The sequence below is a fragment of the Mobula birostris genome, chromosome 24 (assembly GCF_030028105.1).
Source record: "Mobula birostris isolate sMobBir1 chromosome 24, sMobBir1.hap1, whole genome shotgun sequence".
Taxonomy (NCBI): Eukaryota; Metazoa; Chordata; class Chondrichthyes; order Myliobatiformes; family Myliobatidae; genus Mobula; species Mobula birostris.
The window spans coordinates 38,487,306-38,502,274 of NC_092393.1; the positions used below are offsets into that span (position 1 = coordinate 38,487,306).

Consider the following 14,969-nt stretch of genomic DNA (forward strand, 5'->3'; position numbering starts at 1 on the left):
CTCTGGCTCTTGGATATTCTGAAAACCTTGCTCAGGTCATGACACTTTCATCTGTACACGGAAGTCATTCCAAATGTTTTTGACTGTGCTAGAAGAGGGGTTGAGGATAAAGACAATGACTAATCTGAGGTGTTAACTCTGTTTCTCTTCCCCACAAATCATGCCTCAGCATTTGGAACATTTTCTAGCTTTATTTCAGACATCCATCTTCCAAATACTTTGCATTTATTTTGAAGCAGCAGGGAGTTTTATGTGGATTGAGGATGACTACAGCTGCACTGGGCCAGATTGTGCTGAAGGCCAGCGGGTAGTTCCATAGGGAACAACTGGCTAGTAGCAGCACCCATCCCCACCTGTGCACTGAAGCATGGAAATTCAGAATACACTACAGGCTAGATCTAATCTTGGGACTCACAATTAAATCCTGGGGCCAGATACACTTTGTATCGGGCTACCAAAGTTTAGGGAGGAGTCCCAAACATTTCAGTGACATTGTCAAGTTTTATTGAAGAAGTAATTTTAGTTAAGCGTTTTGTTTATTGTTATATTTTTGTAACTTGTGTTTTAATTAATTGGCAAGTGTTTAGATTTTTAATATTTTAATTATTTAGGTCAACATTAATGATCAGAGATCATTTAGTGAATGTGCCTTTTGGCAATATGAGGTGTCAATAGCCATTGGGGAAATGCTGAGGTCAGACCCTCAGGGTGTGACACCTAGAGAACTGGTCAGCCCTTACTGGTAGGACCATAGAGCTGAGCATCAAATTTGCTCGGAGGCACATGACTGAAAAACATGAACACAGCGGGGAACACGTCTGCGAGGACAGATTGTGGACGATCCAACCCATTCTGACCAGATCCCTTAAATCATTTTTTTGTAACCAAGGGGAGGAACATTGGCTGATTTTCCTCTCCTGTCCAGAGCACTCAACTCCCTAGTGATGGACTAACTCCACACACATCAAGGATCAAATTTGCTCTGCATAGCCAGGGGGGTATATTAAGTACAATTCCTTTTAAAAACAGCAACCCTCTGGGTGGACCAAATTGATAATGGTGTTGAAGAGTCAATGTGATTGGGGTGGGGGCAGGGGAGATTTGCATTCAAATAAAGCCTTTTACAACTTCAGAATCCACACTTTACATCCTGTGAAGTGTTCTTGAAGTACATCACAACATAGGATCTACACAAGTCGACTTGCATTCTCCTACAAACAGAATTCTGACCATTAGCAGATAATCAGAGTTTAGCCATATTGACTAAAGAATAAATAGTTTTCAGGCCATACTCTTTTACCTGGGAGCTTTTATGTCAACCTTACTGTGCAAATAGAACCTTAGTTTAATATCTAATTCAAAATAAGAAAATTTTGCCTGTGTAATGCTCCTTAGTGCAGCCTGACTTCTCAAGTCTCATGTTTCTGGACTGAGAGCTGAAGCCACTATTTTTCCTGATTCAGAAAGAAGAACGTGCAAACAACTGATGTCAGTTGTTTTAACCCTTCCGGCATTTCCAGGAGGTTTTGATACTGAAATATTAAGAAGCCTGAAGGAACGCGATAAAATGAAGAAGAGCAATTCATGGGGAGTATTGTAAGATGATCTCATATTTGATATTGGCTTCAATTCCATTTTCCTGTCAATTTCCATAACCCTCAATTTAATCAATAATCTCTCCAAACAGTGCAAGAATTCCTCTTTATCTGCCCTGAATAAACTCAATTTCCCTCAGGATCAATAAAGTATGTCTTTGTCTATGTCTATGAATAGTTGACTCCTTATCATGCATGGATGCCTCTGGGTTCTTAACCGCCCCTCCCATCCTCCAGCTAGGGGAAGTATCCTTACAGTAACTAACTACTGAGAGCTATCAGAATCAAATCTATTTCCATTAGGTCATATCTCATTTTTCTATATCCTACAGTTTGAAGTTAAACTACTCCATCTTTCTTCATAAATGACTCACGCATCTCAGGAATCAATTTATTAACATTCACTGCAATTCATTTAAGGCATATCCTTCTTTTAATAAGGCGATCAAAAGTGAACATAGTTCACTAAAACCTGTGCGGATGTACCTTGAGTTCCTCGCCCACTTATCCGATTCCCCTTTAATAAATGAAAACGTTCCACACATCTTTTTTTAATTAATTTTTGCTTTTTTTCTGTACTAGTATACTGAGATCTCACAGAACAACATTGAATAGTTTTACAAAGTTTTATTCTGCTCTTCAATTCTTTCTATCAAAGTGGGCAGCTTCACCTCTGTTCATGAATCTCCAACTACAATTTTTTATCCACTCTCCTCACCTATCTCTAGTTCTTTGCAGACATTTTGCATTCTGTCATTCTCTTTGTAGCACCACAGTGTACTTATGTTTGGAATGATCTGTCTGGATGGCATTTTCACAGTATCTTGGTACATGTGGCAATAACTGATTATCAATTCAGGCACCTTTCCAGAATCGAGGGAATTTTCACAGGAGCTAATGCACCCTCTTTGTTGCAACCAGTTTTTATTTCCCACCTATTCCAGTTTCAACAGTAGATTTGGATACATCACACTCCATCCTTTCATACAAGTTCTTCATAAAGGTAAAAGCACTGAGGCCAAAGTATTGATCCCTGAGGCACCTCTGAGACACAGTTTGCTAACCTGAAAATGAGTCAGTTATCCCAGTAACACACATCAAAGTTGCTGGTGAACGCAGCAGGCCAGGCAGCATCTCTAGGAAGAGGTACAGTCGACGTTTCGGGCCGAGACCCTTCGTCAGGACTAACTGAAGGAAGAGCTAGTAAGAGATTTGAAAATGGGAGGGGGAGAGGGAGATCCAAAATGATAGCAGAAGACGGGTAGAAGAAGAATAAATAACGGATGGGCTACGAGGGGGAGCTGGAGTTCTCAAACTTCCGATAATGCCCCACCCGTTATTTATATACGCACATTCTTTCTCTCTCTCTCCTTTTTCTCCCTCTGTCCCTCTGACTATACCCCTTGCCCATCCTCTGGGTCCCCTCCCCCTTTTCCTTCTCCCTGGGCCTCCTGTCCCATGATCCTCTCGTATCCCCTTTGCCAATCACCTGTCCAGCTCTTGGCTCCATCCCTCCCCCTCCTGTCTTCTCCTATCATTTTGGATCTCCCCCTCCCCCCCCCCCCACTTTTAAATTTCTTACTAGTTCTTCCTTCAGTTAGTCCTGACGAAGGGTCTCGGCCCGAAACCTCAACTGTACCTCTTCCTAGAGATGCTGCCTGGCCTGCTGTGTTCACCAGCAACTTTGATGTGTGTTGCTTGAATTTCCAGCATCTGCAGAATTCCTCGTATTTGCAGTTATACCAGTTCTTTGTTATCTATATATCCTTATAAAAACATTATCCTAAATTCCGGATACCTTGTCCAGAAACCTTTCAATGGCCTCTATCATATGCCTTTTGGAAATCCAAGTACATTACACCCACAGGCACTTCATCCTCAAAGAACATAACAAGTGTGTTCAAAGTAAATTTATTAACATACATATACATTACGCAACCATATACAACCATTTTCTTGTGGGTGTTCACAATAAATGCAAGGAACACAATAGAATCAATGAAAGCAACACTCACAACACGCTGGAGGAAGTCAGCAGGTCGGGCAGCATCCGTGGAAATGATCAGTCAACATTTCAGGCCGGAACCCTTCGTCAGGACTGAAGGGGGAAGGGGCAGAGGCCCTATAAAGGAAGTGGGGGGAGGGTGGGAAGGAGAAGGCTGGAAGGTTCCAGGTGAAAAACCAGTAAGGGGAAAGATAAAGGGGTGGGGGATGGGAAGCAGGGAGGGGATAGGCAGGAAAGGTGAAGAAGGAATCGGGGAAAGCACAATGGGTAGTAGAAGGAGGAGGTTGGTTCTGCCTCCTTCTACTACCCATTGTGCTTTCCCCTATTCCCCTAATCCTTCTTCACCTTTCCTGCCTATCCCCTCCCTGCTTCCCCTCCCTCTCCCCCACCCCTTTATCTTTCCCCTTACTGGTTTTTCAGTGAAACAACATTATTACCATAGTGCAGTAGACAGAACTGTACAAAGTACTCCAGTTAGGGTGAGGGAGTGTTATGTGAAATTGCACCATGCATATTTTCATTGGCCTTCTCCCGAATCAGGATTTTAATTTTTGGACCATCTGTAACGTTCTTTATAACTACGTTGAAACTTGGTCACTACCTTCAAAATTCTCCCCCCAAAAAAACTTCAACCATTTGCCCAACTATAGCTCCTAAGATTACATCCAGCACTAGTCTGACTAAAGGGGCTATTTATTTACTGGCTCACTCCAGCAATATTTTATTCCTCAAAACTGTCTTGAACACATTCCATGAACTTGTCCTCAGAAATGCAACTGCCAATTTAGTTTCTCTAGGAAGAGGTACAGTCGACGTTTCGGGCCGAGACCCTTCGTCAGGATGAGGGACTGTCCTTACGAAGGGTCTCGGCCCAAAACGTCGACTGTACCTCTTCCTAGAGATGCTGCCTGGCCTGCTGCGTTCACCAGCAACTTTTATGTGTGTTGCTTGAAATTCCAGCATCTGCAGATTTCCTTGTGTTTGCCAGTTTAGTTTGTCCAGTGTGGATGAATAGCCAACGAACAATGATTATCAGAGAATGAGGATCAGAATTATTGTTTTACAAGCTCCCATTATTTTTTTAATTGAAACTACTTCTCACACAACAGATACTATCCTGGATCCTTTTGAGTATCTCCATCAGTGACATTTGCCCCTTGTTTCTCATTTACCCAGACAGATTCTGCATCCTACATTACATCCTTTCTCACAAAATAATTAACATCATTTCTTATTGTAAGATGTAGCCACACATACCAGTTGACTTACAACTTCATTTTCATTCTGCCTATTTTTCCACGCTGTCTGGTACGCTGACAAATCCTACCCCCGCCAACTTAAAACCTTGCATTAAGTAAAACAGTTAATTCTATTTTCTATGAAATCAGTTCTATAGCATTTTCAAGAGCGAAGAGCCCCTTGACAATCCCACTGCCAGATTCCTTTCCTCGCTCCACTCCTGGATGTTCACTTGTTGGAATCAGATTACCCATCTTTCCTAATTTCTTTATTCTCATCCATCCGGGCAACAACTTTTCTTCTGGCTGTAGGCACGATCAAAGGCTGAGGTTTCCGTGCCACCATATACCTGGTTTGCAATCACATCCTTCTGCCACTATCCACTGCCAAAATCCTGGCTCTTGCCCAGACCTTGCTGTGAATGGCTCATTGATGAAAATGTCCAGTAAATCTTCCCTTGCAATGATGCATTATAATGTTCATAACTCAAGACTCCAGTTTAACAATACGAGCCAAAGATTCACATAAAGCAGATGCTTAATGCCGATGTGTTACTGAGATTTTACTGATTGTGTTACAGAGACCTTACTGATCACAGGTTTCTACACATCACCTCCTCTGTTATCCCTGTCGCATTTTGATTTGATGAACATTCAAATTGTTATTTACATTATGTTTAGTTTGTTTTCAACTAATTAATTTATCCATTACCTGTTACATAGTTAATATTATTTTATCTACCTTTTGGTTTAAGCTTAATATAAAATTATCTACTGAGATTAAGCACAAGAAAATAAACTAAAAATACTTCCTGCCTGAAGCCACAAAGTTGCACTCCATAGTTAATTCTCATGCTCATCAAATTCACGCTGGCTACACCTTTGAGCAGCAGTCATGGATGGATGAGCATTGATGCTAGAAGACATAAAGTAATAGGAAATTATCTTAACAATTATACTTTAAAGCAGGGTTTTCCAACCTGGGGTCCACTGACCCCCAAGGGGTATCAAGGCATAAAAATAGTTGGGAACCCCCCCTTTAAAGAGTGATGAAGTACACTAATCTAACTGTTAATTGAGACAAGCTTGTAAATAATTTCACAAATGACATAAACAGAGGTTTATAATAAAGATACAAAACACATGCACTTCTGCGACAGAGTAGATAAAATTGTTCCTCAGCATTAAAGCCCTTTGACTTACACGTGTTACTTTTCACTATGTAGGTGCATGAATGACCAAAGCAATAGATTCAATAGGAGAAAACCAATAACCATACGCAGGCTTTGAGGGAGCAAATAACAATGAACTACCAGCTCTTTATCAATAAAAGCCCACAGGTTGGTCTCGCATTGGAGGACCATCCCTTGATCTTTCCTGCCCACCTAGCTTCACCTATCACCTTCTAGCTAGCCTCCTTCCCCTCCCCCCACCTTTTTATTCTGGTAACTTCCCCCTTCCTTCTCAGTCCTGAAGAAGGGTCTCAACCTGAAACGTCAACAGTTTATTCATTTTCAGAGATGCTGCCTGACCTGCTGAGTTCCTCCTGCATTGTGTGTATCTTTTGTTCACTGTTCACTTACTGAGTAAGGCTTTTAACATTCTGAGTGCCCTGCATCATTCTGGACGGGGCTCTCTTGAACCAATAGGTTCTTCGCAGAGTATAAACTTCCATCTCAGCAAAATCCCCATTTCCATTTTGCTTCACCCCTTCTTCTGTTGAATCGCTCACAGTGGTCTTGTCACATTCCAGTGCCATTATTTTGGTGTTGCGTTGGACAGTCTTCACTCTGTGTAAGTGCTATAACATCTGAAAAGCTCTGCTTTTACCTTATCACAGGCCCAGCCCAGCTCATACATTATTCCTGTTCTTGATGGCCTATTGAGAAATAAACACATGCCTAATGATGGCAAATCCAAGGAGATAAATCTGGTAATTACAGGTCTTTATTACAGACTGACGGAGGAACTCAGCAGGTTATGCAGCATTTGCGGAGACTGGATGACTTGACCTTCCAAGATCCTTTATCAGTTTTTTTGGCTTCATATCCTGCATCTCTTGCAAGTACTACATCATTGGAAAAGAATGTTGAGTAACAGGATTACGAAAGATGAGAAAGACAGGAATGGATTAAAGATGGGCAGCATTGCTTTGTTAGGGAGAAATTACATTTGATCACTTTTTGAAGAGATAACAAGGTCTTCGAATAAGGGCCATGTGATAGGATTTCAGTAAGGCCTTTGACAATGTTCCACACAGGGGTTTGTTTTGAAGGGTTAAAACCTAATCCCCGACAAGCTGCTAATATTGGCTTGATAATAGGAGGCAGAGATAGATGTTGGAGATTTGGTTTGTGACTGGAAGGCATTAACCAGTGCTGCACCACAGTTTTTGGTGCTGGGACCCTAACTGGTATCTATGTGTATTCATGATTTGGATGGGAATGTACAAGTTCACAGATGACCTGGAAATTGCTAGTATTGCTGACAGTGAATGAGAGTAGTTTTAGGCTATAGGGGAGGAGTTCCGAACCCTTTTAAAGCCATGGACCCTCACCATTAACCAAGGGGTTTGTGGACCCCAGGATGGGAACCCCTGCTATAGGATAATAAAGATGAGCTGGTAAGAGCAATGACAGATTGAATTTAAACCTGGTAAGTGTAATATTATTTATTTTGGGATGACTAGTAAGGCTAAAATGTACATAATGAATAATATAGGGCCCTATGGGGGCACAAAGAACTGAGGGACTCAGGTGTGACAGTCCAAGGATCCTTGAAGATAGCAGATAAGGTGAAGACAAACAGGATACTTGCCTTAAAAAGGAAAAGTACAACTATTGGTGAGACTACATCTGGAGTATTGTGTGCAATTTTGGCCACTGCACTACTAGAAGTATGTGATTACTGTGGAGAGAGCGTGGACGATATTCGCTACGATGTTGCCTGAGATGAAGAATGCCTGGGTTTCTTTTTCTTGGAACAGAGGAGGTTGATAAGAAAACCAAATGAATTTTACAAAATTATGAGAGACTAAGATAGATTAATAAACATTCTCCCATACCAGAAGTAATAAAACCATTGGCAGCTTCCCTTCAAACACCAGGAATTTCCTCCACTAAGTTTTCAAAATTTATTTTCCCTCTACTCCCATAAAGCACTCTTTAAAATCCACCCCTTCCAGCTTTACCCTTCCACATATTATTTTCTTTGGCTCCGTTCTATTGTTATGCTTCTGTGAGGCACATTGAGATCTCAATTTCATATGAACTGCAGTAAAAGTCTGCAACCTCTTGTGGTGATACTTAATTTAGTCAATATTTGGAAATAAATTTGAGAAATGAATAAAGTATTACCAATTTTATTCAAGAACGAGGTAGATAATGAGGGAGAAATTTGTCTTTAGCTGTGAATGTTGAATGCAAATAAGCATTAGTTCCCGGAAGTAGTTATCTCCTAGCATTCTGTTTCATCGAACTTAGTGAGTACAAGCAGCCGCTAATATTCTCACGTACAGTTTATGCCATTACTAAAGGCAAAATTCTCATATATATATATATATATACATGCACATACATATATACACAGTATATATATATATAAGCAAATCTCTCTAGAGAGGATTTTAACACAATTACTAGATGCAGATGGATGGTTTCATATATCATTTATAAAGAAAATGAATCACAATCTCCCATTTTGCTTATTCTGGGCCTTTTATTCACCAAGTATGTGTACAGGCTTTCATAATTAGAAGTAATCTTTACCAGATTTATGCCACACAGGTGTTTTCAAAAACTGCATCAGGATTTGAGATACCTCCTGCCATCTACTTCAATCACACTTGTTCTTCAGCAGGCTGCCGTAACCAACAAAGCCAAGTAAATAAACAGTCTCAGCAGCAAGCCCTTTGCTCCTGCTCTGTTGGTGATTTTCAAGATGTTTTCATGAGAAATCTTTGATGTTTTGACCTCTATCACAAACTTAAAATAGAACAAGGTAAAGCTGATTTTGACCAGTGTTCTCCCAAAAGCACAAACTCTTATTAAGAAGCAACTTCGCTCCAGCCTACTTGTGAGCTCCCAAGTTACCAATCTTGTAGGAACCTGAACAGCAGGCAGTTCAATACTAAAAGCTGTTAAAACTGACAATAATCCTTTCTCACATAGGAGTTAAAGGGTAGTAAACAATCAAATTGATTTTTCTCCCTTATTCCAGAGGGTGTAAGAGTCAATTGTACCATTCTCATGATACTGAAAATGGCTGACTAGAATGGAAACTCAACTAGGGACACCTGTTTTGTGAGATAAATGCTATACTGGATAAAACCCCCATTGAAGATGCATTTAGCAAAAAAAAATGCTATCCGCTCAACCACTGGCTGTGTACCTTACATAAACAAGAGAAAATCTGCTGGAAATCCAAGCAACGCACACAAAATGCTGGAGGAACTCAGCAGGCCAGGCAGCATCTATGGAAAAGAGTACAGTCAACGTTTTGGGCCAAGACTCTTCAGCAGGACTTTGTGTGTGTTGCATGTACCTTACATAACAGCTTAAGAATATCCTCTGAAGACTCAATTTTGGAGCCCGAGACACAGATCTAGGCCTGAAGTGGCTGTAATGAAAATCAATTGAACTTGGGTGGTAAATGGGAGCAGATGCTGGAGGAGATACATTAACTGTTCACTGCAAAGTCACCAAGAACTTCATGCAAGACCAATGGAGCAGTCTAACCAAATGGAATGTTTTAACAATATAATTCAACAGCATGCAGATTTTATTTCAACTTCCTGCAGCAGTTTTTCTTTTTGATTCAGATCGCAGCATGCTACTATAAACAAGATTTGTCTAGGTTGTTGAACCACGATCAAGAGGGAATAGAAGGCAAATGTATAGGGATGCCACCTACTTGTTTATTGATCCAATAGACCAAGGTTTTATTTTACTGAACATTTTATGTAATGTATAGACAACAACTACTGTGTCCAGAAATTTAACCCCTTTTCTTTTGTTTGCGTTCCAATTTTTAGAGAAAAAATATTTTAATCTGAAGAATGTCCAGGTGTTTCATTTAGAGACAATTCTTGAAGAGAATTGTGAAATTTGGGGATTGCACAGCCAGTGATTTTGATGAAATTGAATGAAATTGCAAATGGTTAGGCATCTCCTATTATCAGGGGTTCCCAACCTTTTTTATGCCACGGACCCCAACCATTAATCAAGGGATCTGTGGACCCTAGGTTGGGAAACCCTGTCCTATATCACCTCACAAAGAAAAATAAGGCATATTGCAACAGCGACTGAGCTGGAGTGTCTGGCTCTAAAAGTTCATGTTGGTCTTAGAAGCAGAGGGAGCCTGTCCAACAGTCTTGGCTCTCAGCCAGGACAAAATGAATATAAAACATAGCATGTGCAATCTTCAAATAAGTAGAAGTGATTTAAAACTAAAATTAAACACAATGTATAATACAGTATAACTATTAATCACTCAGAAATAGAAAGGGAGTGAAGCAAAGTAATTTACAGAATCAAAAGAACAATTTTACACTGTGATGGGAAAGCAATGTAACTTGCCAAATGAACTAATACAAAAATTGCATACAAGCTGTAATACATATGAAAAGCTATAATGAGAAGGCATAGGCACAACATATGATTTAAAAACAAGCAAAAACCTAGGAGAGTCTGGAAGTCTTGTAACAGAGAGGCAGAGAGAAGCTGAAATGAGTGATGTGTATCGACTGCATTGAGAGGTCAGCACAGGCAGAGAGCAAAGCTATACATTTTAAAACATGCAGTTCTAAGGTAAACTTTGAAGCAATTTTGCTCCCTTAACCTTCCACCAGCCTCATTCTCTGTGCTGCTTGGCCTTGAAAGATGTTGCCAGTCCAAGTTTTAAACCCTTCCTTGAAATTTACTTCTGACAACCACCAAGAAGTTATATTCAACAGGATATAATTAACACCAATTTTAAAAAAAACATGCTTGTGGCTACCTGTTGTAGATACCATTCTTTCTACAGAAGGAATTCTTCACTGAAAGACGCCTGTTGTTGAGTTCCAGCGCAGGGAATCGTCCATTGTCTAAGCTCAAGATTTCTTCATGAGCCATTGTGCCTGCTTTTGTGTTATTTCCTGCAACATAAATTTCACTAAAGTTAACAACTAAGCATATGTTTGTTTGCTGCTTGTGCAGTTAACACAATCTGGTGTGCCGATTATCAGAAAAGAGCTTCTGAAGAAAATCTCAAATTTTGAAGTGCAAATTGAATCTAATTTTAATAGCGCCCCATATTTTTTAAAAATTAAGAAAATATTATTTCACAAGCATGTTGTTAAAGCATAAAGCTACTTAATAAATTGTATATTATGAACCATTTTAAAGGTATACAGTTTTTACACCTTGTGGTTTCTTAATGATACACCTGGAGTTTCAGAAATGCCAAGACAGCAGACTGTAAGAGTATTTGTTCTGGATGGTGGGAAATGTCAAGAAAGATCTCTTTACACCATTCTGCACAAAATCTCTTGAGGGAGAGCCAGAGTAGTAATTCAAATCAAATCCGTGGGCCACTCATGACATACATATTTTAAACACTGAAAGGCTCCTATCTGCCATCTCTCGATTTGGAAACCTCAGCAGTTTAGCATCTGGATCACCAAGTGCCATTTTTTCCTGCTCTCCTTAACTCTTTAGGGCCCTAGTTTCCAATCACTGACACTCTGGCTCATGCACTGCCTTCTACTGCCTGGTTTCTGTGCTCCCCTTCATTTGCTAGGGCTTCAGTTCCCACTCTCCCTTCAAGCCACTGAGGCCCCAGTTCCAATCCTCTCCACTACTCATTGGAGCCACGGTTCAACAGGGCCTCAGTTCCTGTGCACCCTTCCTCTCAGAGGGGCCCTGTTTTCCACTAGCCGTCTAAGTTCAATAGGTTCTATTTGCTGCACTCCCTTGAAGCCTGCCTGCTTGGTTTACACATGCTCCCTTTAAACTTACCAGGTTCATTGTAAAATGTAAGATTCGACTACATAACATTTTCTTTAAAAAAACGTATTGAAAATATATTAGTGTATTCATGCAATGACTTTTTGACAGTCTGAAAAATTTGCTCATCCGAAGTCCTGAAACAACTGAATTAATAGTTTCACTACGTTGAAAGTTTTAGTCATAAATGTGAGAAATTGAAGGCTGTTACTTATAAACAACTTAATCTTGTTCATATTGTCACCAAAGAACAAGCCAACTCTGACATCCTTATTTAAAATGCATATAAATAGAACTTTTTTTCCTCTGTTCAATAGCACAGTTAGCTGTTATCTTGAAATATTTTAATCCTTTGAAGGTCCCAGAGACTCAGTAGATCGATGTATTTGCAAATAATACTTGCAGAAATTATTTCAAACATGTATTTTTATAAAATTTAACTATAATTATTAAAAATGCAAATATCCCAACTGCCCCCTGCTTGATATTAATTCATTTAAATTTTTTGGAACCTGAAATGTGCAATGTCAGAGTGTGGTCTAGGAACCACCAGTGGAGAGAAGCCAGCAAGTTTGAGATTTCTGTCTTTGTGCAGTACTCTCAAAGCTGGTGGCACATACACTGAGAGAAGTTAGCGGTTCAGTGCAGAACTACTCACATTTCCTCTCAAGTTGCAGACATTTACCCTTTAGAAACATCTGAATAATTTAAGGGTTTTTAGCATCTAATGGAGGGTCTTCAGACAGTAAATCGGTTGAGAAATGTAAATCCTTGAAGGACTTTAATTTAAATAATGGAAAAGGAAAAGAGGGCACAGATCCGATGACGAAATGTACCTTCTGGATTGATGCAAGATGTCTTTTAATATAGAAAGGAACCAATATCTGTAAATGGCTTCCTGGCAGAACAATTTATCGAAGAAGCAGTCCTGGAATCATTTAAGAAATAACCGAATACAGCAGCTGCAGAGATGTATGACTGGAAAAGCGTTCTTTTTGTAAATTAGGTAAACCCAGCATTGAGCAATTTTGTGCTTGTTCCTGCAGGTATCAGCATCTGTTAGAGAAATCACCTTCACATCTTCTGACTTTTTTGACTCCCCAGCACCTATTTTCCAATGTAAAACTCTATCAAATGACATCAACAGGACTGCAAAATTTGTTTTCAGTGCAACTTTCAATCTCAGAGGTCTGGAAAACAACAGCCCTTTATTTAATCATGAAAACTAGGTTTTACTAACCTTGTTTTTTGTTGAAGCTGTATTATGTGAAGAGATAATACTAATTGTATTCTTTGACCTCACTGAGATCAGGCTCCTTACAACCTCAAATACAATTTCAATTCTACACCTAAAATACTTTTCTCACTGAAGATCTAGGCTAGGGTCACAAACACTCTCAGCTTCCTGGTTACATGATTATTCCAAGTTGCTGCTGCTAAACATCTGCCACATCTCAATTTGCTGATGGCTGTTGGTATTTAGAAGGCCAATCAACCCCCTTAACAAAAGGGAGAAACTTTCATCTATTTCCCCCAAGCCCACAGAGACAGGAAGAGGGGGCATGACTTCCCTAATTGCAGATATTCACAGACTACAGTCACATCCTTTCAGAAATCTCACTGCCAATCTCCTACTAGGAAGGATTGGCCGTAAGCCTGGAAAATCTCCAGGACTTCCTTGCCCTTAGAACAAGTCTATTTTTTTTTTGCCAATCTGCTATGATTCCAGGAATTGCTTCCCACCTCCATCAATAGAGCATCCATTCATTCATCAGTAACACTTCCCTATGGAGTTTTGCAGCACTGTATGACCTACTTTAGCAGTTGTTTGCAAAATTTGAATCTGCTATGCCAAACGTTGTGGACGTTGACAATGTGCTACACATCAAATGCATGTTGAAATTAACAATATCAGGTCGATATAGACACAAGAGACTGCAGACGTTGGAAGCTGGACCAATGGAGACTCTGCTGGTAGAATTGAATGGGTTGAGCAGCATCTGTGGGAGGAAAGAAACTGATGATGTTTTGGATTGAAAACCTGCATCAGGACTGTAAGTTCCACTTCTTTTTGTGATTCTCTTAAGTGCTGTTAGATTGACTGCTAGTGCCATTTTAATACCAATAAAATGCATGCGAAGCAATTTCTAGCCATCTTTTTTAAATAGATGAATGAGGATGTATTTAATAACATCCCTCATCAACAAGTAGTCTCTGATCTTACTAAGTTCCATGTTTCAAACTAAAAATAAAACCCACTTTGCATCACTGTCATAGTTAGCTAAAAAGAAGGGATTTCCTGCATTTATTGGTACCATACCAGTGTAAAGCACAGCACATTGTGAATGTTACGCTTCAGTAGGTACATCACACCAAACAAAAATTCAATTGTTCAAAAATACCAAGAAAACAATATTTTCTCATTACTCAGAGTGATATGTTAAACTGATTCATACAAAAGTACAAAAACAATAATGCAAAAATATTCAGAAGACTGGGAAAGATTTTTGTTACTAATGGTCTGATTTAATTAGATTTCACAATACCATGAGCAGTATTAATTGAGTCATCAAAAATACATTCTTAGTTTTACATGTTTTGGAAAATGACCCAGCAGAGAACTAATTAGCTCAGATGATGTAAACCAGACATCCCACCCTGCAAAAACTCATTTCAGGGAGGTAGCACCATCAATTTGTGGGAGACTCCCAGAACTTCCAGGAGAGGTGGGGTGTCTGCAATAGAGTAGCTCCTTAGCAGCTAGCCAGCTAGTTTAAATAACGTTAGCTATGCTAATGAACGAATAACACCTATTAAACTCACCTCAACATTTCTTTTACAGTCTTAACCCACCATGGACAATAGAAAAGTCACTGTTGCAAACGGTGCAGTGAGCAACACTGCCATTATTTTTGACCCCTATTAGGCAGGGGTACACTTTAGGGTAGTCTGGGGTGATGTAAGTTTTATATTTTCTTTTTTTGGAACTCTCTCTCTCTCTCTCTCTCTCGTGGTCGCTCTTGCACTCACTCTCTTGCTGTCAAAAAAATTGATTTCGGGGATATTGTATATCATTTGTGGGCATCAGGGAGCCATTATCAACATGCGGGAGACTCCCGGAACTTCCGGGAGAGGTGGGATGTCT

General features: G+C 39.8%; 2 protein-coding genes across 5 annotated transcripts in view; both read right to left on the bottom strand.

Moving 5' to 3' along the window:
- The window catches only part of rpl38 (ribosomal protein L38), a 259,773-nt gene that overhangs the window by 146,829 nt on the left and 97,975 nt on the right, over positions 1-14,969 (bottom strand). The window lies entirely within an intron of this gene.
- LOC140187285 (protein sidekick-2-like) overlaps positions 1-14,969 on the bottom strand; it is a 971,472-nt gene that overhangs the window by 67,544 nt on the left and 888,959 nt on the right. For all 4 annotated transcript variants that reach the window (XM_072242443.1, XM_072242442.1, XM_072242441.1 and 1 more), the window contains one exon: positions 10,836-10,974. In XM_072242443.1, coding sequence (XP_072098544.1) covers positions 10,836-10,974 — 139 coding nt within the window. The remainder of the gene's footprint in view (positions 1-10,835; positions 10,975-14,969) is intronic.